Raw genomic sequence first — 23483 nt, 5'->3', positions numbered from 1 at the left:
ATACTAAGTGTTAATGCTGTTCAAAAAATTAAATAATTTGTTAAAGAAACACCCAAACACAAAAAAGTAGCATTATGAGGTCAAGCCAAAATAAATTATATAATTCACTTCATTTTCCTGAATTATTTTAATGACGAAGCAAAAAATAAGGGATAAACAGCTGCTCAGTAAGTGATGGCATCCAAGCAATCTGTAAACACTGTACACTTCCCTAATAATACAAATAAATGACACTAAGAAAAATGAATGCATTCTTTCTTTCGATATGCAGAAATTTGGTACCATCATCTAAAAGAATTACTTGGTAACTCAACCCGTTTAACAGCCACATAAAGCCCCAAATAACATTCATGTAAGTAGAGTGGAAGTTTAATTTATTTTTTATTTTTATTTTAAATAAAAAATTCTGCCATGGATTGGAAATTCCACTGAATTCCACAGTGGAAAAAAGACTCCACAGAGACACACAGTGTTCACTACCACACAGCTAAGTGAAGAATGGCAAACAAAGATGTTGAGAAGCTTAAGTGTTGAGAAGTCTAGCTGAAATCTGTGTTCCAGCATTTTGCCATTATGTGTTGAAAAATAAATTTACTGCCCTGTATACTGAGACAGAACTGCAAAAAAATTACGCAGTATTTTTTAGTCTGTAATTTTTTGAGTTTTTCTTTTAGTAGCATTATCTCCTGCAATGAAAAATCTGTGTCTACTATGTCCGGACAGTAAAGACAAGACTTTCTCCAGCAGATCTGACAACAAAATAATCCCAAGTGCATTTTCTCCATAATCTAAACTTATTTACCAAGCTGATTCTTAACATGGTTATTATTTTATTTACTTAAAGATAGTATGTATATAGTTCATGTCCTTTCTATGTGCTTAATATGATAAATATATATTCTTCATCACTAAAAACCTGTCAACAGGTTGCATGATGTACATTGGCTAACATCTGACGGGATACTATGCCTAGATTTTGTAAATAGAAACAGTATGAGATTCTTTGGAGATAAAGATGCTCTAAAAACACTGTAAGTCTTCCACAGAATATGACAGGGCTGAAAAAAACTAGCTGCTGAGTGAAGATAGATTAATTTAGTACAGTGCATCTAATTACTGTGTCATTTTGATAAGAATGTGAATCTAATGGTCATTGCATTTAAGAAAACTCCAAGATATGTAAAGAAATAACATTGACTAGTTCCATGCTTATTTTTTAATCTAAAATCTTACTTTTAGAACTGAAAGAGGTTGGGGGGCTGGGGGTGGGGAAATATCTTCAGGCATGCCATTGCCCCAGGAAAACAAAAAGCTGGAGACAAGGATCTGACTGTCCTGACTTTTGCTGTTAAGATCTCCACTTTATTATTATCAAGTACACAGTGTTCATCTTTATCTTTACTTCCCTACAACAGTAAAGGTGTACAGGATTACAGGAATTTGAAGGGATACATAAATATTTTCCTTGTATTCTTTAGTACATATTCAGGTTATCTTTTGCTCTTGAACAGTAAGAAAGTCACATCATGCCACCTCATGGAAGCTCTAATCTATGGTTTTCCTTTATGATTTGTTTTTCCTGGCTAGAATAGACTTGTGCACTGAAATATCTCTTTTGGTTACATAACGGAGTTCCAAGACCGTAGCATATTGTGGAAAACTGAGCCAATCCAGGGAGGTAAATGCATATGCAAGATAGAAAGAAGGAATTAGAAAGGGATCCTGACTGGCCTTCATACATAGTGAAAGTGCATGACCATTGTTTGAAAATTCACTGAAATAAGAACATTTTGATATTTTTAATCTTTTAAAAATATTTTTTCCCCCATTTTTGTAACTCATACTTTGGTTTTCATCCTGAATTCCGGACAACATGTTTTAATTTTTAGTGTTCTCCACATAAATCCATATTTTTGATTTTTTTCAATTTTTTTCAATCACTTAGTTGTGATCAATGGTGCAGAATCGAGCTGGAGGCCTGTATCTAGTGGTGTTCCCCAGAGGTCAGTACTGGGTCCAGTCCTGTTCAACTTACTCATCAATGTCCTGATGAAGGGACTCGGTGTACCCTCAGCAAGTTTGCTGATGATACCAAACTGGGAGGAGTGGCTGATTCACCAGGAGGCTGCGCTGCCGTTCAGTGAGACCTGGACAGGCTGGAGAGTTGGGCGGAGAGGAACCCAATGAAGTTCAGTAAAAGCAAGTGTGAAGTCCTGCACCTGGGGAGGAACAACCCCCCCATGCACCAGTACAGGCTGGGGGCTGACCTGCTGGTTGGAAGGCAGCTCTGTGGAAAAGGATGTGGCAGTTCTAGGGGACAGCAAGTTGCCCATGCGCCAGCAGTGTGCCCTGGTGGCCAAGGTGGCCAGTGGGATCCTGGGGTGCATTAGGAGGAGCACAGCCACCAGGTCAAGGGAGGTAATCCTGCCCCTCTGCTCTGCCCTGGTGAGGCCCCATCTGGAGTGCTGTGTCCAGTGCTGGGTTCCCCAGTTCAGGAGAGACAAGGAACTGCTGGAGAGGGTCCAGGGGAGGGCTGCAAAGGTGATGAGGGGCCTGGGGTATCTCCCTTATGAGGAAAGGCTGAGAGAGCTGGGCCTGATTAACCTGGAGAAGAGAAGACTGAGAGGGGATCTTATCAGTGTCTACAAATATCTTAAGAGTGAGTGTCAAGAGGATGGGACCAAGCTCTTTTCAGTAGTGCTAAATGACAGGACAAGGGGCAATAGGCACAAACTGCAACACAAGAAGATCCTTTTGAATATGAGGAAGAACTTCTTTACCTTAAGGGTGACACAGCACTGGAATAGGCTGCCCAGAGAGGTTGTGGAGTCTCCTTCTCTGGAGACATTCAAAACCTGCCTGGACATGACTCTGTGCAAGCTGCTCTAGAAGAACCTGGTTTAGTAGGAGGTTGGACTAGATGATCTCCAGAGGTCTCTTCCAACCCTGACCATTCTGTGATTCTGTGAATTAGTGTCCCATGCTTCTGAGAGGCCTTTGCCATGACAGAAGAAGAAAGCAACAGATAGAAAGGAAAAAGTTACTGTCTTACAGTAGAACTATTTCACCACATTAGTATATCCTGGGAATCTTTGAAATTGAATACAATGTTAAGTGTACAATATCCTTCTAACCTCATTTGCAAACAAGAGAAGTAAGACAAGGAGAATAAACCCCTCCTCTCTCTTCTCCTTGAAAAATCTGAACTCTAACCAAAAAGCTTCCTATAATTTCATTGTGTAACTTTGCTCTTAAATCTTTCTTAAAATATTTTCTAAGATCTCCCAATATATTTGAAAATACTTTACGTTTGAAAGGCAGAACAGGCAGGAAACAAAGAGAAAGACAGCATCTTTAAATATTTACCATGCAATGATCCAGCTGTGATTGTACTACTTCCTGCTCAACGCTCTTCATCTCCATCTTGGGCACCTGCAATTTCACTTCATCTAAAATTCTTTTACATTCTTGTAGGCGCTGTTCAAAGTTGGCTGGCTTCTGAAACAACCGAAACTTCACAGAGACATCCTGTAGCTTTTTCTGAAAAGCACATGGGTGAGTAGTAAATGTTGAAACAACACTGAAGACAAACAAGTCTTAGACCTGTTTCAGAATACGTAGAATCCATTATCAATCAGCTGTTTCTTATTTAAATGATTTAAAACTTTTTGGGAAACTACCAGCAGCAGAGAATCTTGCTCTTAACAGGAAGAAAAAAGATTCTTTGTATCATCCTGGGCACTGGATGCAGCAGAGCCAGAGACAAAAGAGCCCTTATGCTGAACTGCATTTTACAATTTGCAAAATGTTGGGGTGAGAATGGAGGTTTAATGGCTTGCATATAACACATCCACATTCCAGACTGGACACTCATCAGCTCTACCTTGTTGCTGCTTCCTGGTATGAGAAGCGAATCATTTAGCCCCTCAAAGAAACACAAATCAAGTGTCTGGGTAGTAAGTAGGTCTAGCACAAAACCTGAGAGTTAAAGTATAAAACTGATTTCTGTTTCAATTTTAAAAAGCATAACCTAGAGTAAAAATAAAGTAATTTGAAAGCAGAAAAATCTATGACAAGCATGGCTTCTAATTTTGTAATTTTCAAAATTTGTTATCTTTGTGCATTAATTATATAGCTTGCTCACATGTTCCTTACCTCAGGGGGAGGGGAAATAATTAAAAATAAAGCAATGAAAGGGCATTTTAATTATCTACTTGAGTAAGAACTGATTTCTCTGTAGAAATGCAGAGCAAAGTACTACTAAAATAAGTTTTTCTACTCTTTGAAAAACAAGAAAGAATGTCACCAAGAAATGGATAAGTAATTAAATAGGAACTCAACATTTGCAAACACACTTTTGATTTTTTTTTCTTCAAATCCAGGACACTTTATAGCAATACAGTGTTGTCTGTACCATACAAACTTGAGAAAAACTGCAATAAGGAATAGAACTAGCCTATACATAGGCATTATTAAAATGCTTCCCACATCTATCAGATTTCTGTGAAGGAGGCAAGAATGATGAGCAGAAGACAATTCTGGGTAACGCAGAAAACTCTGTAGATTTCCAGCAACTCCTTCAAACAATTGCCTTCATTAAATACTCTTAATGAAATTGACATCCAATAGGGTAAGAAAGAAGTCTTTCCCAAGCTAAATAAGGGAACAATTGAATAAAAATAGGAGACAGAGGTCTTACAATAAAATAAGTGGTCTTATTTGTTGTGTGTTATCATACACTAAAATCATGTTTAATTAGTTTTTCATCCTCTTGTGACACTTCAACTTGATGGAGATCAAGTTCTGTGGGAAGCTTGCCTTGCCACATCAGTTTCTGTTACAGTTTGTGTTGGTCAATACATTAAGAATGATTTAGAAAAGAGAGAGAATGACAGTATTAACTGTAGAGAAAATTAAAGCCATCTGTGAAGAGTGACTTAAGGATTGCACAGTATTGAGGATCTGTAGGAAAAATCCAAGCAAATTGTATTTTATTAATCCAAAAAATAAGTAATAAATATCACAAAAGAAACACTAAGCTTGATATACAAGTGGGATCTAAAATATCTATTTGCACTCTCACTTGAGTTACAATAGGTAACTATAACAGTCATATTATGTGCTTATATTTACCTCCAACAGTTTTAAAAAAAAATCAGCTCAAAATTTAAAAGCAGTCAGGGAAAGAACAAAGAAGAAAATAAAAAGGCCTTGTACAAAGTTATATTGTGCCTGAATAATGTGCACAGATTTGATCACCTCATCTCAAAAAACTTACTGTAAAAATAGAAAATGTATAAAGAACAACAGGACTATCAAAGCTATATATTTAAAGGTCTTGGTATGATTTGACTTACTAGTCAGTCTGGAAGAGACAACTGAGGAGGACAAAAATTAGTGGTATGCAAAAAGTTGACTAGCAAATGATTGTTAACTGTTTCTCAAAATTCACTAAAAAGTTGACTCCAAGTAAAACTCTTACACAGGGAAAGCAAAATGAACAAAAGAAGAACATCTTTGCATAGCATTGAGATAATGTGTAACTAGATGTTAAATGAAGTTGAAGATTCCATCACTTTACAAGACTTCTGAGAGCATTTAGACATGAGTTTTTAAATATCTCTGGCCCAGAAGTTGCTTGGCTGCAGATCACTGGGAAGCATCATTAAACCATCCACCTTACTGCATCTGTATTCTGGCTACCACTGAAGATACAGTGTTGAGCTAAATGGGTCCTTTCTAAGAAGAAACATCAGAATTCTTAAATACTTAAAACGTGTAGCCAGCTGAATTTGCTTCACATCAGCAGCTGAATTGATTACAACACTGAAACATCATGGTCAGTAGGTAAACCTGGCTGGCCTAGATAATGAGCACAGCAACAGTGGATGGGAGAGAAGGAAAGACCACAACTAAGTCGGTATCATTTATTTTTTGTCTTGAGCAAAATGGCTTGATGAGAAACAAAGAATCCATAGTTATTCAAAAGCAAAACTACAGTTAATACAGTATTTTTAGAGATTTAACACTATTTTATGTTTTGTTACATTAAATAAAGTTAAAATATCACTAGGAATTTTTACTGTGCTAAGAGTGTCAACTGAATATCTTTTTACTCTGACAAGTGTGTTTACCTTAAAAGACAGATGTAAGTAATAAAGAGACAGGAATGTAATTTATCTGCTGTACATTTTCTTTCCACAAAGAATTTGCAATTGGATTTCAAAAAATATCCCTTCCTCAGACAAGATTTCACTTTCATGTAACAATTTTTAGCCTGGTAGGACTAACTAGGTCTTAAATCACTATGGCAGAAATAGATTTTTATTTGCTAATAATTTTTTTTCTTTTAGATTTAAAAGTCAGAACTTAACTTTCAACATATAGTAATCCAAACAGTCAGGATAAATTTTGCTGCTTAACAGTTGTTTCACAATCTCATTGAAGTTACATATTTTCATAATTGTTTACTTTCTGTCTAGGTAATTAAACTGATATTAGAATAAATACATGTCAAATTAGAAATGTTACTTAGCACAAAAAAAAATAATAATACATGCAGTATTTCTTTGTAAGTGAGAATGTTCTTCAGGAAAAAAGTAAGTGAAGACAAAACTTGTGAAATATGATTTACCACTAAAGGTACTGCATGATGATGGAGAAGAATTCGGGAGAGTCACTGGCCTAAAATCAAATATAGTCATAAATATTTGGAACAAAGGGTTCAGCTTTTACCCTTTTTGGTAGTTGACATTTGCATAAATCATGTAAATTTGCTAATTTTTGCTCATATTCTATCTCATGAAAGCAAAACAGATTCTCAAAATGACTCCTCTAGTTTGTCAAAACTAAAACTGATTCACATGATCATCAAAAGAATCATTTTGAAGAAAAAAATACCTGCAGAAAAAATGGATTAAGAAAAAAAAAAAAAAAAGGAAGCACCTAGAAATGGCAATTCTCCCTTACATGCTGTTGAATTTATAAACATATAGATACAAAGTCATCTGATGCCTGCATTTCACTGATGAAATATGGGCAACTTCACAGCTGCCATGGAGACCATCAGAAGGTAAGTTAGTGTGAAGAAAGACTGAAAAATAAGGGAAACACAAATATTCTCAGCAAAGAAAAACTAGTCCTGTAGGTAAGAGGAAAAAAACCCCACAATTTTTGACTTGTTAATTAAAAATTAATTAACTGTTAAAAACCATTACTGTTATCCATAATAAAATATAAAACTGAAGCTAAGTTACCTAGAAATATTTGACAGAGATGAAGAGAAAGATGGCCTTGTTTACTGTTAATATCATAACAAAATTCTGTGTCTTTCCTAATGATTTATGACAAATTATGTTGAAACCTAAGCAACTTTGGCACTAATGCCAAAACCTAAACCAGCAAAACAGTGAAGAACCCATCACCGATTAATGGGTAATAATATGTATTGCTCCTTATTAATTAAATCATCTTCAGTTTCAGGCAGGTCTCTCTGTATGTCTATTAAGCTAGATAAAATAATGCTTTAGCTAACATTTTAAATTGATGACTGCAATGCACTGCCCAGCGTAGATTTGACTTTCAAATCAACTTCTACCAAATATTTCCAAATACTATAACATACTTAACTGTAGATATTTCAAGTATTTAAAAATATACTCAAAAGATATACCAAAAAGCCTCACTGTAGTTTTACTTCTTGCAGTCACAGCACATTCAAAAACCCCCTTATATAGTGCCGCTACCGGTTGCTTCCATCAGTGATGCGTACCCTAGAACTGTGGCCAACTAGATAGGAAGGCTGTAATAGTAAAATGAGCAGTAAGAAGATATAGATGCTATGGTTTATCCATTCTTAATTTCCTGGCTAGAAAGGAGCCGCTAAAATGAAAGAGAAACCCTAAGACTACTTCATACTATAGTAATGGTATTACTTTATAATATAGTAATAGTACTACTCATGCTGTTTGTTTGCATGGGTAAAGGAAAAATGGGGGAAATAAAACTTGCATACCTGTGCCACATCAATTTGGGAAAGCACTCTTTTGCCAGCATCTTTAGCCCGGTTTCGTTTCTTCATCTCTTCCAAACTAATCTCATGACTTGTTAATTCAGATTGTATTTTCTATTGAAAAATAAAGACAGTAATCAGAACGGTTTGAAGAAAATGTTTATGTTATTAATATTTACTTGGAACAGTTGATATTGAAAAATATTTATATTTAAGTAGTGCACTACATACCTGATCATTAGCGGAAATTATTCAAAGAATTACTTGTTTACCACCCTGCAAATGATTCAGTTTAGCTTTTCTTGATCATAATAAAACCTTCTGCTCAAACATATATAACACTGACATTGTGATGCTAGTGACATAATATTACTAAGGAAAGTCATTAAATTTTATGAAACAAAAGATTTCTTTCTTCTGAAGGAAAACAACTGTTTCCATTGGGAAGAAAATTAAAAATTAATCATAGAAAAGAAAAATACAAATAGAAAAGTGATTTGGCTTCATTATTCTTATTTCTTACTATTTTCACAGTATGATCAGGCGAGTTGATAGAAAACTGTTTGAAGTATCACGTAAGTGTAACATCTTCATCTCACAGAACAGTGTTATATCTAAAAGAGTATTCAATTTGTGGCATATTACTGACCAGTATCAATGCTCAGTATCTGTATATATGCTAAATGCACAACGACATATAGCTAATTAATACAGTAACTTAATCCATTTTCTAACACACATTTCTGGTTATGTCTTTCTGCAAAACCAGTGTGCAGTCATGTCATGACAAAAAAATACCTGCCTTGTTGGTTCACCATAAATCACCGTTACAAGAAAAAATTAACATAAGCAGTGTTGGCTAGCACAATGTAATAGAAAAGAATTCCCATAAAATATATTGATACAACATAATTTAGAGCAATTAACATATTTTTATGTTTAAATTGTTAGAAAATGGGAAACTTATTAACAGAACTGCTAGACAAATACTATTGAGAATAATTATCCTATGAAAAAAGACAAGGTATGTTCCCACCAGGAAAGGTATTTGAGGCCATTACTCTTGCATGAAAAGTGATTTTAGATTTAATATCTTTTTCAATGCTATACAAGCAGTTCTCAGATACTCTGCAGACTAGTTATAAGTTTAAATAGGTGCAAATTCATTCATCTTACACTACAGTAACTTGTAAAATATAAAAACTGTGTAGTTCAAAAGACTACAAAAGATTATGTAAATGAAGAAAAGGGTTTTTTAAATTACAATTTGATCCTTTAAAGTTTGATTATAAGTAAAAATGAATATATAAGTATTTTTTACCACATTTTCATTGTTCAAGCACAAAGCTGTGTACACTGTATACTGTCTACAGGCGTATTACATGGTTATAAGGATTTGTATACCATTATAATGTATATTACAACACTGTGTTGAAAGCAGGTTTTCATGAGTTACACTGGAAAGGTATTAAAGTAAATTTTAAGAGAAAAAGTTTTAGATAAATACAGAAAACTATTGTCATTACTACACTTAACTGCAAAAATATATTTGTGAGTCTAAATTATCCAGTACTATTTAGAGAAATAAAATATTTTTTCTGAAGCACAGCGTTTATAGTATTAAAATGACTGACAGAAAGCTGCCAGTTTTGATGATAATTTAATTTTAAATTATCAATTTAATGTTTTCCATTTTTTCATATTTTGAGTTCTCTTGGCCAACAGTATTTGGAGCAAGTAGTAGAATTTTTCTAAATACGGTATTTTAATTTTGAGAAAGCAAAGACAGTCAATGCAAAGGACCATGCAATCAAGGAGAGAATGTCTATTTAACAGTTTATTTTGGACTATTTATTTTCTCCTTGTCTAAGTTTAAAAATTCCCCCTTGAAGCATACTAGAATGGTACAGGATTATCCTCTGTGTTTGTGCAGTGCACAGATCAAATTGTTCATGGTGACTCAGCATTAGTTAGGTCCTGATGCCAAAAAATTTCTTTATGTCATGGAAGTCAGAAGTGTATATACAAGGAAGAAGAAGTCAGAAGGTTAGAAAAATATGCTATGTCACATCGAGCATTTCAATTGCTTGCTTCTGAACCTATCAATTAACCAATTTTTGGTTGTATTTTCCAGTTTACTTTGTACAACCTCAGAGTCATTCTGGAAACCATGTAATTGAACAGAGGTCAGAACAGCACAGTACAGATAAGAGTATTGTTTAAGCAATTAGGTATTATGGGACACTGCATGGAGATTGTGCTATCTTACTTTTTTAAATAGCTGTGCAGGAGAGAGATGAAGCATCACCTACTCTAGCATCAAAATGCAGAATTAGAAAGAACAAACACATTACAGGAAAACTTAAAAGAAAAGTTACCAAGAATTATTGCAAAGAGAGATTTTTTTCTATATGTCACTGCTGCTCACAGGCAGAAAGATTAAAACAGTCCTAAACAGATAAGAGAATTTAGAACACAAGCCTGTGATGAACCTTTTCATTCAAATTTAACATGACCATTTTAATTTTTTTGTCCACTTTGACTCATTAACTTATTCCATTGACTTCTAAACATCCACAAGAATACACTGATTTCCTTTTTCCATTTCTATTATTACCACCTCTGCTTTTCTCAGTGGTTCTTGCCTATTTTGTCTTTTAATAAAGACTAAAACCTGCCTTCATTTCATTTCTAAAACATCACAATATAATGTAGAGTCCATAACTAATAAATACTACTGGGCATCAATTACTTTGTCCTACAGGTTAAGGATTCCCATTTGCCATCCCTGGCATTTTTTCAGGAAGTTTAATAATTTGCAAAATTTATATATATGTACACACATACAGATATATATGTAAAAACTAAAATATAAATATATGTAAAAACTAATTATAGTGACAAGACCAAAAGCACTGATTGTGCCTATTCTCATGAGGACCACTTCTAGAACAAAAAGATTGCAGTCCCAAGGGCAAGCTATGCATTATTTCTCTTAATTGCTAGTCTTAATTTTACAAAAGATGAAGAGTGAAATGCAGAGTCTTTCTGTACTGGCAGGAAAAAGAATTGGCAGTGTAGCCAGTTCTTGGAAAAACCTTTCCTATCCTGGATCAGAGAAAAGAAAAATCCAACATGACCATTTGTCTCATTTGAAAATTATCACAAACCTAACTGCACTCTCATGCTTTGAGAACAGCATTTAATTAAACAGTAACAGGGCATATAAACAAATGCTGTAACATTACTTGTAACAGAAAATTGAACTAGAAGGCTTGATTAATGTCACTTCCCATCAACAGCTGATACCATCATTAGAAAATCAGTCAAAAGAAACAAAAAGAAAGAAAAAAAAAAAGAAATCAAAGAAATAGCAGTCAGCAATATCCAGCAAAATCATAACCATGGAAAGTATTTTGCAGGGGGAGGACACGTGTATGAGGTGTGGTGTGGCGGTGGGTGGGTTTCAAACCTAACCTCCTAATGCTGGGTATTTAATTAAAAGGAAGGTTTTATTTTTTTTATAATCAAAAGATTAAAATACAAAACCATTATATATATATATATACACACACGCACGCACACACACACATTGTTGAATAATGGCTGAAAAGACAAGGTTAGGTGGAGTGCACATCTAATAGGCAAACACAGATTTTAGTATGTGTAACATTGAAAGGATTATGCTACAAAAACAGCCAACAGTTTCAGTTGATGTACTATCAGCAACCTGAAAAAATGTTTGCAAGACAAAGATGTTCTGGAAAACATAATGGTGAAACTGCTTTCTCATGGCACCTCAGGCATACAATTTTCCACCCCAGAATTGGGAGAAACTTGTCTCTTTTTATTGCTCCTTAGGAAGGAAGACGACACTGTTGGTTCTGTTACTCCAGGAATGGGGCAAGATCACAGGCAATGTATTTATAGTGCACATTATCCTCCAAGACATCTTAATTTCATGTTGCCAGACTCCACCATACTGTATTATATTAATTGCCAGAAATTCGTACTACAGGGAGGAACTGCTTCACAGTCAGTATTAACTATACCACCAAGATCAGGAGAATTATTTCTCAAAAGCTGCATAAATCCAGAAGAAGAAAGATAGAAGTGATACATACATAAACACATTCCAAGATGGGACAAGGAACCCTGATGTCACTTGAACTTAGAATGAGCAACAAATAGGTGAAGTATTTCCTATGGGCATGCACCATAGTAAGAGCGGGAATTTACTAGTCTCAATTCAATGTATAAACTTCCACAAAAAGTACACTAAATACTATAAATTACACTTCATTAAACACTGTGGCAGCAAAGGGATTAGGTTAAAATAAAGTTGCTATAATTATCCACACTTCCTTTTTTTCCCTTCTGTTTTCTCTTTAAAGTCCATTGCAGAAAAATGATTCACTAAATTTCTGTTTACTTCTTACAAACCTGATTTATAAAACCTGTTCCTGTACAGAAAGGTTTTTTTTCATTCCATGACAAAAAAATAGCCACATCCTCAAGTAGAAACATGCCCTATTTTCTCCATGGGAAACTTAACAGAGGACATAGAAAGGCTTTCCATTCTAAAGCAAAGATTTATGGGAACAGAGGGTGATACACTAGAGACAGGTAGTTCCTTAAAAAGAGTACACTTGGATGATACATAGTAAACAGAAAGAGATTTTTATACCTCTTTCTGACCTTGCAGGGTTGGTCCTTTCCTCACAAGATTTCCTTCCCACCGAGCACATTTCAGTGGCATCCTGAGGGATAGGCAGCATTTATGGTAGGCAGACGCAGGCGAACCCTGAAGGCTGGCTGGGGCAGTGTCCCCTGCTCTCGCAGGCACTCCTGCAGTGCGAGGCTGCATGCCCCAGCCCAGGGGTAATGTCCTTTTCTTTCCCACTGGACTCTCAGAAGATGCTCCCACTTAAGCCTATTTATTTTCTCCCAGAGAGGTTTTCTCCCTAGTTTGGAGGGTGCCAGAAAATAAATATGCTGCTCCCTTCTCATAGACATTTTTAAGCAGAACATGCTATGCAAAACATGCTATACAAAATAAACTAAGTAGTTATACTATCCTCTACTACCTCCACATTCCTCTATCCATATTGCACATTCTCCAATGAAATACACCAGGCACTACTAGTACTGCGTGACTGAACAGCCAGAGTAGTAAATCCTTCAGCAGTGAGTGGTAGATCTGAAGACAAGGGCAATTAGAATACCTTAGTTTTCTTTCACTGTTTGTTCCCTGAAAACAAAGTTTAAATTTAGCCCAGAACATCAGTTTTCTACAATGGATTTCACTAGGATCAACTGCATAAAAAGGCCTGCACTTCACAGCAACCCTACGAGTTCTGCAGTGGCACAAGATGATGATGACAATATGTCATGATTCAGGCCAAACGGTGAACTTCTAATCACCCTCTGCTTTTTTGTAAGTTAATACATTATGAACTCAAAGTATACTAGATTACCTTTGTAATTAATGAGTCTTTCACATAACTCTTACACCGAAATCACCTGGGTAGGAACCTAGGATTTAGCGAATTTGGCTTTCTTGAACTGTAAAGAACAGCTTGCCAGCTCTTCTTGGAGTATTAGGTTTTCTGATTTTTGTTTCTATAAATGCTACTTATCTTGCCTGACAGCTCTTAAGAATGGTGCTCAGTTTAACCTCATAATTGCTTATTTTTGTGTTTCCTATCAATGCCTAAGGAGTCAGATCTCTGTCTAATGTATGGAGAAAATAAAACATTTAGAGAACATTCTGGTAAGTTATTCTTTTAAATGGAAACATGATTCTAGCAGACGTAAAAAACATTTCTGAAACCATTTTAGAACTGTTAGTGGTTAGCTTTGAAAACTCTGAAAGGATAAATGAAGTACCAGAAGATTAGAGAAATGAAGTTGAAGTACACATCTTTAAAAGCACAAAAAAAAAAAAAAAAAAGGTGCCAATGATGTCCAACCTTTGCAAAACAAGAAGAAAAGTGTATAACACATATAGAAGATGCTGTTATAATGGGAATAACATAGAGGTGAGTCCCAACAAGAAGAGTATAATTACTTTTGGGCAATACTCTGCAAGAAAGAATAACTGAAGAGTACAAATGAGAAAAGCAAATCATCAGAGTATAGAAGTATGATTGACAAGACAAGACTGAGTAAGTTGGACATGACAAATGTAGTTTTTGCAGTCAAAACACAGTTAATGGAGTGTTCAGATGCTATGATGTGTAGAGTGTGAGAATCTATACAGTACAGATATCTGCATAGAACTTCTATATTCAAAACAAAATGTAAGTTTACACTTCTGAATAATGCTTATCAGCTGTTCCCTCCTTGACCACTGATCTACACATCGCTGAACAAAATAATTACGGCAGAGGATAAGTAAGTTTAAATTCCTTTAACATCAGACATTTTACTAAGTAGACAACTGTGATTTTTTTTGCCCCAAAATATTAGCCTGAAGGCAATGAAACAAAGCATTATATTTGTTAAGTAACACATTGCACTGCCAAACAACTTTGCCATTATATCACCACATTAACTTTGGTTCTGAACACAGCACAATGATATTTAAAAAAACAGATTAATAACCATCTTAGAAAACAGTCAGGTATGTAGTGTTTATCACAACAGAACTGAAATTAAGGAAGGAGTTTTTGAAAAGGCAAAGTATATTACTCCTGTTTATTCACCACATTGCATTTTACGTAAGTCTACAGGGAGAACGACAGACAAATGATTTGTGACGTGCAGATGAGCAATGAAGTAAGTGTATTTACTGTCTCACTTTATAACCCCCACAATGTAATCACCCAGACTAAACAGAAGTACAAAGTCGAGAATCTCTCTCCCATCATAATTTATTTAGTAACAAAGCTACAAATAATTATCTGAGAAATACTTTCTCATATAAATGTCACATTTTCAATACAGATTTACATGTCATTTAAAGAGTACTTGAAAAAAAGTCAGCAACTGGCAAATGCTTGTGACGATGACACTCCCTGTATTTCTTGGCAAATTTAAAGGAATTAAAGAGACTTCAGTTGGGATCATGAGATCAAGCATACAAACAAATAAACTTTCCTTCTGGAATATTGTTTTAGACTTTACCTCATTCCAGCTTTTTTCATCATTATAACTTGTGGAATCTGAACTGATTTATCTGTGTGGTTGTTGTTAGATTGTTTTGTCTGAATACAGCACCTTTAGTTGTACTCAAAAGCTGGGTGGCAGTGGCTCTCTAGCATTACATTCTCAGCACCACGTGGTGCAGTAAGCAGCGTACAAAGTACATTAAAGAAATGATCCAGAGGAGAAGTTGAACAGCACATACTTAATTGCCTTTTCCTTGTGTCAACTTTCCGAATAAACTAAACTGATCTTGTAACTTAAAAATAGGAGCTACATGTAATTTTTTCTCAGATCCATTTCCGATCAGCTGAATGAAAGATTATTCCTTCTATTAATGCTTTAAATGGATTTGAATTTTTGATGCAAACACACAGACCTCCCAAACTCTCAACAGCTTTCTGATAATAAATTCTCCCATATGTTCTTTTAAAATTGCAACACATATTGCTGAAGAATTTGCTAAATGCCTCCACATGGATAAACTGACCCCTGCCCAGAAACCAACATAACTGACTGCAAGATTCCCATTCCAGCTGTGCAGACATTATTGTAGGGTATCTTATATGAATGAACTCTTTTCAGCTCCACAAAAGAGCTGTGCCAGGGGAAGCTCCACAGGAGATGTAGCCATTCAGTATGCGCCTATTCTGCCATCAGCTGGCAGGGGCATTCACTAAAGGAATGACTCAGTATATTTACCCACATAAAATTGATTGTTTATTCCCTTTCCCTCCAAGGATTTTAAAGTACTTCACGAGTAAACTTCAGAGGACTTCAGTATTTGCATTAAATCATTTCCATTGTTAAGTTTTTTTTTTTTCATTATGTCCCACTGGCATCTTAAAATAAAAACATGAAAGGGAAAAACTCAGCAGCCTCTATGCTGGTTTTCCCACAGCGCACACAGTATAATCAGGTGAACTTGACATCAGACAATAAAATCTCAAGAACAAAAACAAGCTCTGCAAAAGCACTGAGCTGAAATTTTCCCATGGAAGTGTGCTAATTAAGGTTGGTTGAGTTTTGTGCTGTTTGGGTTGTTGAAGTTCTGAATTACTTCCTTTTGCACAGTCTGTAATCATTGTCAATACTGTCATTGAGGACACACATTAACCAGATGCGACCCTGGGATATATGAAGAACCACCAAATATTACTACAATCTAAGGGTCCAAATACACCAGAAAAAAGCACAATTTCATATCAGAATTTTCTTATGTATTACAATTATATAATTACAAGATGATAAATTAAATTCATATTTCTTTAAAATATGCTGATTTGTAACCTATTTTTTAATAAAATTTTTTGCAATATTCATATTTCAAGAAAGGAGAGAAATAATTCAAGAGAGTCAACTGACAGCTAACACAGCTTAGGATTCAAACTGAAATTTCTCTGAATGATACTATTTTTATATTGTCATAAGTTAAAAGCAAATAAATTAGAATTGGTTTCAAAACATGGCCAAATGAAAATATGATCCAGTTTTCTAAGTATAACTGTTTAAATTCACACACACACACACACACACACAAAATCTGCATGTACCTACAAGCATACATACACTACAAAAGCAACTGAAAGGTACATTTATCTACATTTTAATTCAAAAGACATGGAAACCTTTATTTTTAAAGAAGAAAACTCATGATTTTCAGGGCCACATATATTCAGCTCTGAATATATTTAAGATCATCTAAGCAACTCCATACAGGACACTAATTTTTTAGAATGAATTTAAACTCTACCAGCATGCCATAAAAAACACAGTTGAATGCCTCTTCTACAATCATTATAAAGCACTTGTTTTCAATTTCCCTGTTACCTTCTCTGTTTGTTTGTTTACTTTTGTATTCCGATTTCCTAAATTTAGGTGGAATTTACAGTAATGATCCTTTAACATAATATTGTAAAATATTAATAATTCTATACCAGAAATGTTTGCTTTTATTTAATTTGTATTATTACCATCTTAGTGTTGCTGTGAAGCAGATGTTATAGAAAGAAGAATGGAAGAGTAAAAGTGAGATTTAGATGTACATTTTTATTTCAAAGGCTCAATAAACTTCTCAAAGAATGGGAAAAGCTGTTTCTGTTAAACTTATGTGAGCTGTAAAAATGGAAATAAAGGTATATTCATGTGCACATCTTGAAATAATTAACAATGTTTTCATGTTTCAATAATTTTCTATTCAATAGTAGTAACAATCCCTAGGCCACCTAATCAGCTTTTTAAAAGAGCCATCTACGAGTAATGAAGATTATTAGTTTCTTCTTTCCAGGATGGGAAGTGGATTTTAAAGAATCACATTTTTTATCTTTGTCGTTTTATTTGCATAGTCTTCCATGACATTGATAGTTCTTTACATCTTCTGGACAGGTATATAATGCAAATCAGAAGGAAAATAGGCCTTTACTAATTAGCTTATCTTCTCAAAGTAATCCTACATAAAATTTATTGGTGTTTTTATACTGATCATGTTGCAAATCCATTTTATTAGTATGAGTATTAGTATTACCTGGTCGATTGAGAAAACCAGAAAACACATCAGTTCAAGCTGTATATAACTTACCTGAGCTTCCTGAGGGACCTGTGCTGCATCAACTCTGTCTGCAATGTAGGCTGTTAGCTGTTTGTCAATGAGAGCAAGAGACTCTTGAATTAAGCGGAGGGTTTTGTCAGTCTCCTGGGCAGATTGAATACTCTGTTCAAGACTCTTTTGTCTTCTCACAGCCTAAAACCAATGACAAAGTTATCATTATTTACAGTAATAATGCATAAACATTCCCCCCCCCCCCCCCCTTTTTTTTTTTGCCCCTCCAAAAGAATGCAGGCTAAGAATCAAAAATAGTACTCTGGACTTGTGCTCATCCACCTTTTTGTATGACAAGTTGCGCATCTTTTTGCCACCCATTCAGTTATTTTTAGTAAGAAACAGACAAACAAAACCCCAGATTGCAAGGACAAGCTCTAAAATATGTAGGATTCTGAAAAACCAATGCATGCATTGAGGATTTCTATACAGAGTGAACGTTAGCAAAGCCCCTTAATAAAACCATGCTGATAGTGTAGTCTTTCATTCTGAGGCATAGCTGTCCTCCTGATCTTATTATATAATTCAAGAGATTTTGTTTACTGAGAATAGGGTTACTGTCATCACAATCCCATCTGAGACAATCCACTTCAGTAAGTGAGAGGGATAAAGACTCTCTTGAGAAGTAGCTCTCTTATATGAACTATAAATAGCTGTCTGGAATGGTGGCAGTGCCTACTTTGGAACAAAACAAAAACAAACAAAAAAGAGAGATGGATCTTTGTCACTCTAATTATAGTCTCTTTCAGCCTAGAAAGTTGACTCTTGCCTTTACTCCACTGCTAGTGTCACAGAGGATTGCCTACCATCATCTTTTACACAATCCTTTTTTTAAGGTTGCTTTCCTTTCAGGGGTCCTCACTTCATGGTTTACCAAATCAGAACAATAAATTCTCCAAGTTGTCCTTAAAACACATGTATAATTAAGCACTTGACATAAATGGGTCAGCTTTAACTATTATTTGTACCTGTTCAATATGGTATTTACCAGGTAATAATTAACTTGGTACTTTCTTCCATCTCTCATTGTTTCCACTTGTAGACTCATATTTCACTGAGGCTACAGCTTCTGCCTAAGATTTTCTGTTTTATACAAAGCACGTAATAATTACCAAAAATCTCAAATGCAATGCATTTTTTCTCTGTACAAGCCCAGCCATACTGCTGACGACAGAATAAAGTGACTAGCTTTCTTTGACATGATTCAAAGGAGGAGGGGGAAAGCAAGCACTCTTTAAGTTAACATTGCTAGTTGTCCTGTCATTTTTCAAAGCAAATCACACTACCTCTCTTTGGGGAGCCAGCTATACTTTAATTTGATTTCATACCCATTACAAAAATTTTGCCCTGAACAAAAAACTATCTCAGCAATTCAGTGAGAACATTTGATACATCTGTACCTTCTTCACGGTACTCAGATTCTTATAGACCTTCAAATTTAAAAAATGAAAAAAAATATTTCTTGTGAGCATTCTTGCTAGCTGTTGACTTAGCTAGAGATACAACCAGTATTTACTATATTTGTATCTGTAAGCTTCTTTGTGCCATTTCAAAACAGCTGATCAGATAATCTTGCACCACTGCCAGTTCTGGGAATCTCCTATGGAACTGAGCAGCTTTACATATCAGACCCACACTGTCCACGTTAATGGAAGCACCTGAGCCAAAAAGGTATTATTACCCTACTAAAGGAACTATTAAACCAGTGTAACTTTATAGTACAGTACTAAGGTTTGCTACTGAAATTACTTTTACCATCTGATTTGAGATTTTATATTTCAATGTTCTCAGCCTGTTCAAAGCAGCAGGGTTAAAACCCACAGCTTCATTTACTCTGACACTCCTTACAACTAATTTGTAAGCCTGGCTAAGACACAGTCACCCTCTACCTTTCCATTTTCATCACTATACAGTAGACTGAAGGAACCATTAGAGCAGAAGCAGGGTGAGTAGCTTCCTACAGATCATGGGTAAGGGCATCCTCCTGGAAGCATGGAATAAAACCTCTCTGCCTTTACTATTTTCTTTGGAACACTGGTAGGACTAACCTACATGTATAGTCCATTCTTACCGAGGGCTGCAGTGTTCTGATGTTCAGGAAAGCTGACCATTTAACATAAGACACTAAGAAAGTTCCATTCTTATTAGTCATTAAAATAAGTGAGTGGGCTTTCTGGAGAATTCAATATATAGGACACAAATTTTGTGTTAAATACTTTCGAAAAACAACTTATAGCAAAGCTTTGACCCTTTGTTAAATGCTGACCCATGCTAACTACTATTTTCAGCTAGGAATTTGCTTAAGTATAGATAAATTTGCTGCCTGCCTCAGGACCAGACTGCATCCATACAGTGAAGAAATCACTGCATGGAAACTCACAAATTTTTTAAAAATTGTATGACAAGTATGTAGTGATTAAATACTTGTCATCTCTGTGCTGATATCAGCAGACACTATGTATATCAACATCATGTTTTAGAATACAAGTGAAAAAATTAAAACATTTCCAAACTCATTGATCAAATATTAAAGCAGATAAAGTTAAGAAAGAATTACAGAAAATCCTTGCTTGAGCATGGCTGAATTTTTAAGGCTGGATTTCAAACAAATATAAAGTCAGATAAATATGTATATATGCATGCTTGTGAAGTCTTTATGTACACACAAAGTAAGCATGTACACCCACACAGAAAGACAAAACTTTCTCCTTTCATTGTCCCCACAAAGAATCGGATTACAGTCTATTAACCTGCATGATATTCTGTATCTTCCAAGTGAGATGAAAGTACATCTTTTCCAAATACTGCTAACAGTTCAGATGACTGAATGGATGATGCCAGACCAGGATGTGAATGCAGTGGTACAAGACAGGAATTATTTTGATAGCAGGAGCAGCACCACAGAGCTGAGTGCTGGGACATGGCACCTTCACGCTTGTGATGATTTTCTGAGATATATGCATGCTGCTTTAATTTTTTGTCTCTTTGTTGATTACTGGGAACAGACTCTGTCCTGCAAGCTCACCTGAAGTTAAGCCTCTACCCTGACCCCACTGAATTTGCATGACAAATGTAATGAAAATGTCTTCACAATCATTTCATAAAAGGTACAATAAACTCATGTAATGTAAGATACTTCTTTAGAACACAATAGCTGACTCAAAAACCTAATCCTGTTCATTAGGCAGGTCCCTGGCACTATTAATGGCATTGCAGAATACTTCTTAATAAAATCAAGGGGAATGCTACAATATGGAGAAGTCTTCTTCCTCTCGGTTACTGATGGAGGTAAGCATTAGAGGGCTTTACACGAAGGGGCAGACACTACACACATCTGTGAACCTGAGTTTCAAATATATCCTTAAAACTAATACATCTCTGTGTGTAAAAATCTATAGCATTAAAATATTTTGATTTATCATGTTCTGCTTTGGAAGGGTGCTGGTTGTTTGTTTTTTTTTTTTTCTCTGAAAGAGATTACATTTTGTCTGTTTCTCTGGAAGAAATAGATGGTTTAACATCACAGTATATAAATGGGTCTGAGGATATAACAGGAAGCTCCAGCTCTGCTGTCACATCATAGTCAGGAAAGCTGAAGGCTTTAGTCTCTAAAGGGAAGTGTCTGACAGTTAATTGCTAAATAAAAATTCTCAGGCAAATAACCAACTGTTCAATTATTTCTGAGCCTGTGAAATGTTGACAGCTGTCAAGGAAAATAAAAACAAAAAAAAATAATCTGCTGTTAAGCACTATCGTAATGAAAGAGAAAAGAAAAGATGTTTATGGATTGATTTTTTTAATAAACTCTCAACAGTTTTTTATAGATTTTTGGTTATTCTTTATGATTAAGAATAATTTAATTTTTAGGATATACAGTATTGCATAAATCTGTTTACAATTTAAGAAAGATCAGTGGAAAATCTAGGAAATAGTAACATTGCATATTATCCATACAAAATGCCACGTTAAGGGAACGGAAGCACTAAGAGGTGATCAAGTATCAGGGAAGATGGAGATACTGAAACAGTTGGTTATGACTATAACTCATTCTTTGATGTTCAATGTTATAAAGCTATATAAATTTATAGACATTGTCACTTTTTCCTTAAATGATATATTTCATGTATTTAATGACACTACTCACACATGTTGCTTAGAGTTTTATGGTTAAAACCGAGTAGTTTTGTTGTTAAGGCAGTAAGCAGTAGTTGTGGTGTGGGAGAAAACATAGAACAAAAACTTTCAAAAATTATAGTACTTTTAATACAGTGTATATTTATTTAAAATGCAGAAGCAAATCCACTAATTTGCTTACAAATTATAGCTCATGGAAAGGGATCTGTTAAGAAAGACAGATATATATTATGTTTTTTGGTGGGTTTTTTTGGCTTAGTTGCACAGGGTAAAATTAAAAGTTAGGAAACTTTAACTTTAAAATTCCTTCTTAAGTTGTTTAAATTACTTTCAAATTTGACATAATTCTTGGTGTTATAACAGTTGTGTCTGAGATATATTACATCTCTGTATGTTTTGCATCAAATTGTTAATGTGTTAATCTCTGCTTTTTGTTTAGAATCAGAGTGGATAAGTTTTTAGACTTAAACTAGAAAAAACTTTTCTAACATTCAAAGAAGTCATTTAGGGCCTAGAAATTTTTAATACCCTCCAAGCTAGAGCTAATTCTTCTACAAATTCTAATAATCCAAAACTGCAAACAGCAACAAGCTCTATCTGTTTAGGTTATCACTACAGAGAGATTATGCCTCTCAAATTCTGTGTCTCAGAATTTGTAAAAGCAGCCCTCTTAGAAAAAATCAAAGCAATTGCATGGAGATTGGGCATGAAGAATTCTTTCTTATATTGAGAGGAGAACAAAACGGAAAAAATGTGTCAAATGATGTGCTCTTTGACAAATACAAAAGGTAATCTTGTGGGGAGTCTTAAAAGAAATTAAGTGACAGTCCACAAGAACAATAATTTAATTTAGTGTAAAGCCCATCTGAACAATAATGTTTTGTACAGTTTTTTGCAAGTTTAGTCACAAGAATATCTAGCCGACATTTCTGAATTTTGCTGGACAGGATGTAAACAACTTTCAGCATTACAAGTGATGATAGCCACTTGCAATACTAGCTTGAAGGTCTTCAGGCAACCATGTTTTTTAGACCCAATATATAGTGTTGTAAGTGAATCAGTCCTTGAAAAGTAAAGGTATGTCGCTTATCGATCAGTCCCAGATGTTCAAAAGCAAACTAAACACACTCAGACTTTGTTAAGTACAGAAGATAAGGCATACAAACATAAAGCCATTATCAGCCTTTAAAAATGAATCTCTATCTCAGTAGCCATGCTGCATTGCCTTGCAGCATCATTCATATGGTAGTGGTTTGGTTTGGTTGCTCTATTAGTAGTGAATAAATATTTCACATATCAGTTTCTGCCCACATGAGCTTATTGTCTTGGTAATTATCTGCACAATTATTCAAATAAAAATGAATAACTTAACCACTTTAGAATAGTCTATTAGACTGCCTAAAGTGGAAGTGACCTTGAGCACAAGCTGAATAGTGTTATGTGCCTGCAATGGATTTTTATGCAAGGAGAGTGCACGCTGTTTGGATTTCAATAGGGCTACACAAACAGCACAGAAAATTCAGTGTCAGGAATCTATGAAAAAACCTGTGTGAGGCTTCAGTGGGAAAATTAATAAAACTTTTTGTTTTATTA

General features: G+C 34.9%; 1 protein-coding gene across 10 annotated transcripts in view; it reads right to left on the bottom strand.

Moving 5' to 3' along the window:
- DMD (dystrophin) overlaps nt 1–23483 on the bottom strand; it is a 1095710-nt gene that overhangs the window by 676602 nt on the left and 395625 nt on the right. For 9 of the 10 annotated variants that reach the window (XM_037376983.1, XM_037376984.1, XM_037376980.1 and 6 more), the window contains 3 exons: nt 17736–17897; nt 8015–8125; nt 3367–3540 (listed from right to left, as the gene is read on the bottom strand). In XM_037376983.1, coding sequence (XP_037232880.1) covers nt 3367–3540; nt 8015–8125; nt 17736–17897 — 447 coding nt within the window. Of the gene's footprint in view, nt 1–3366; nt 3541–8014; nt 8126–17735; nt 17898–18038; nt 18232–23483 lie in introns of those variants that run through there. The other variant, XM_037376989.1, reaches the window with a different exon arrangement.

This window comes from Falco rusticolus, chromosome 2, assembly GCF_015220075.1.
Source record: "Falco rusticolus isolate bFalRus1 chromosome 2, bFalRus1.pri, whole genome shotgun sequence".
Taxonomy (NCBI): domain Eukaryota; kingdom Metazoa; phylum Chordata; class Aves; order Falconiformes; family Falconidae; genus Falco; species Falco rusticolus.
This window is presented reverse-complemented; position numbering and strand designations above follow the sequence as displayed.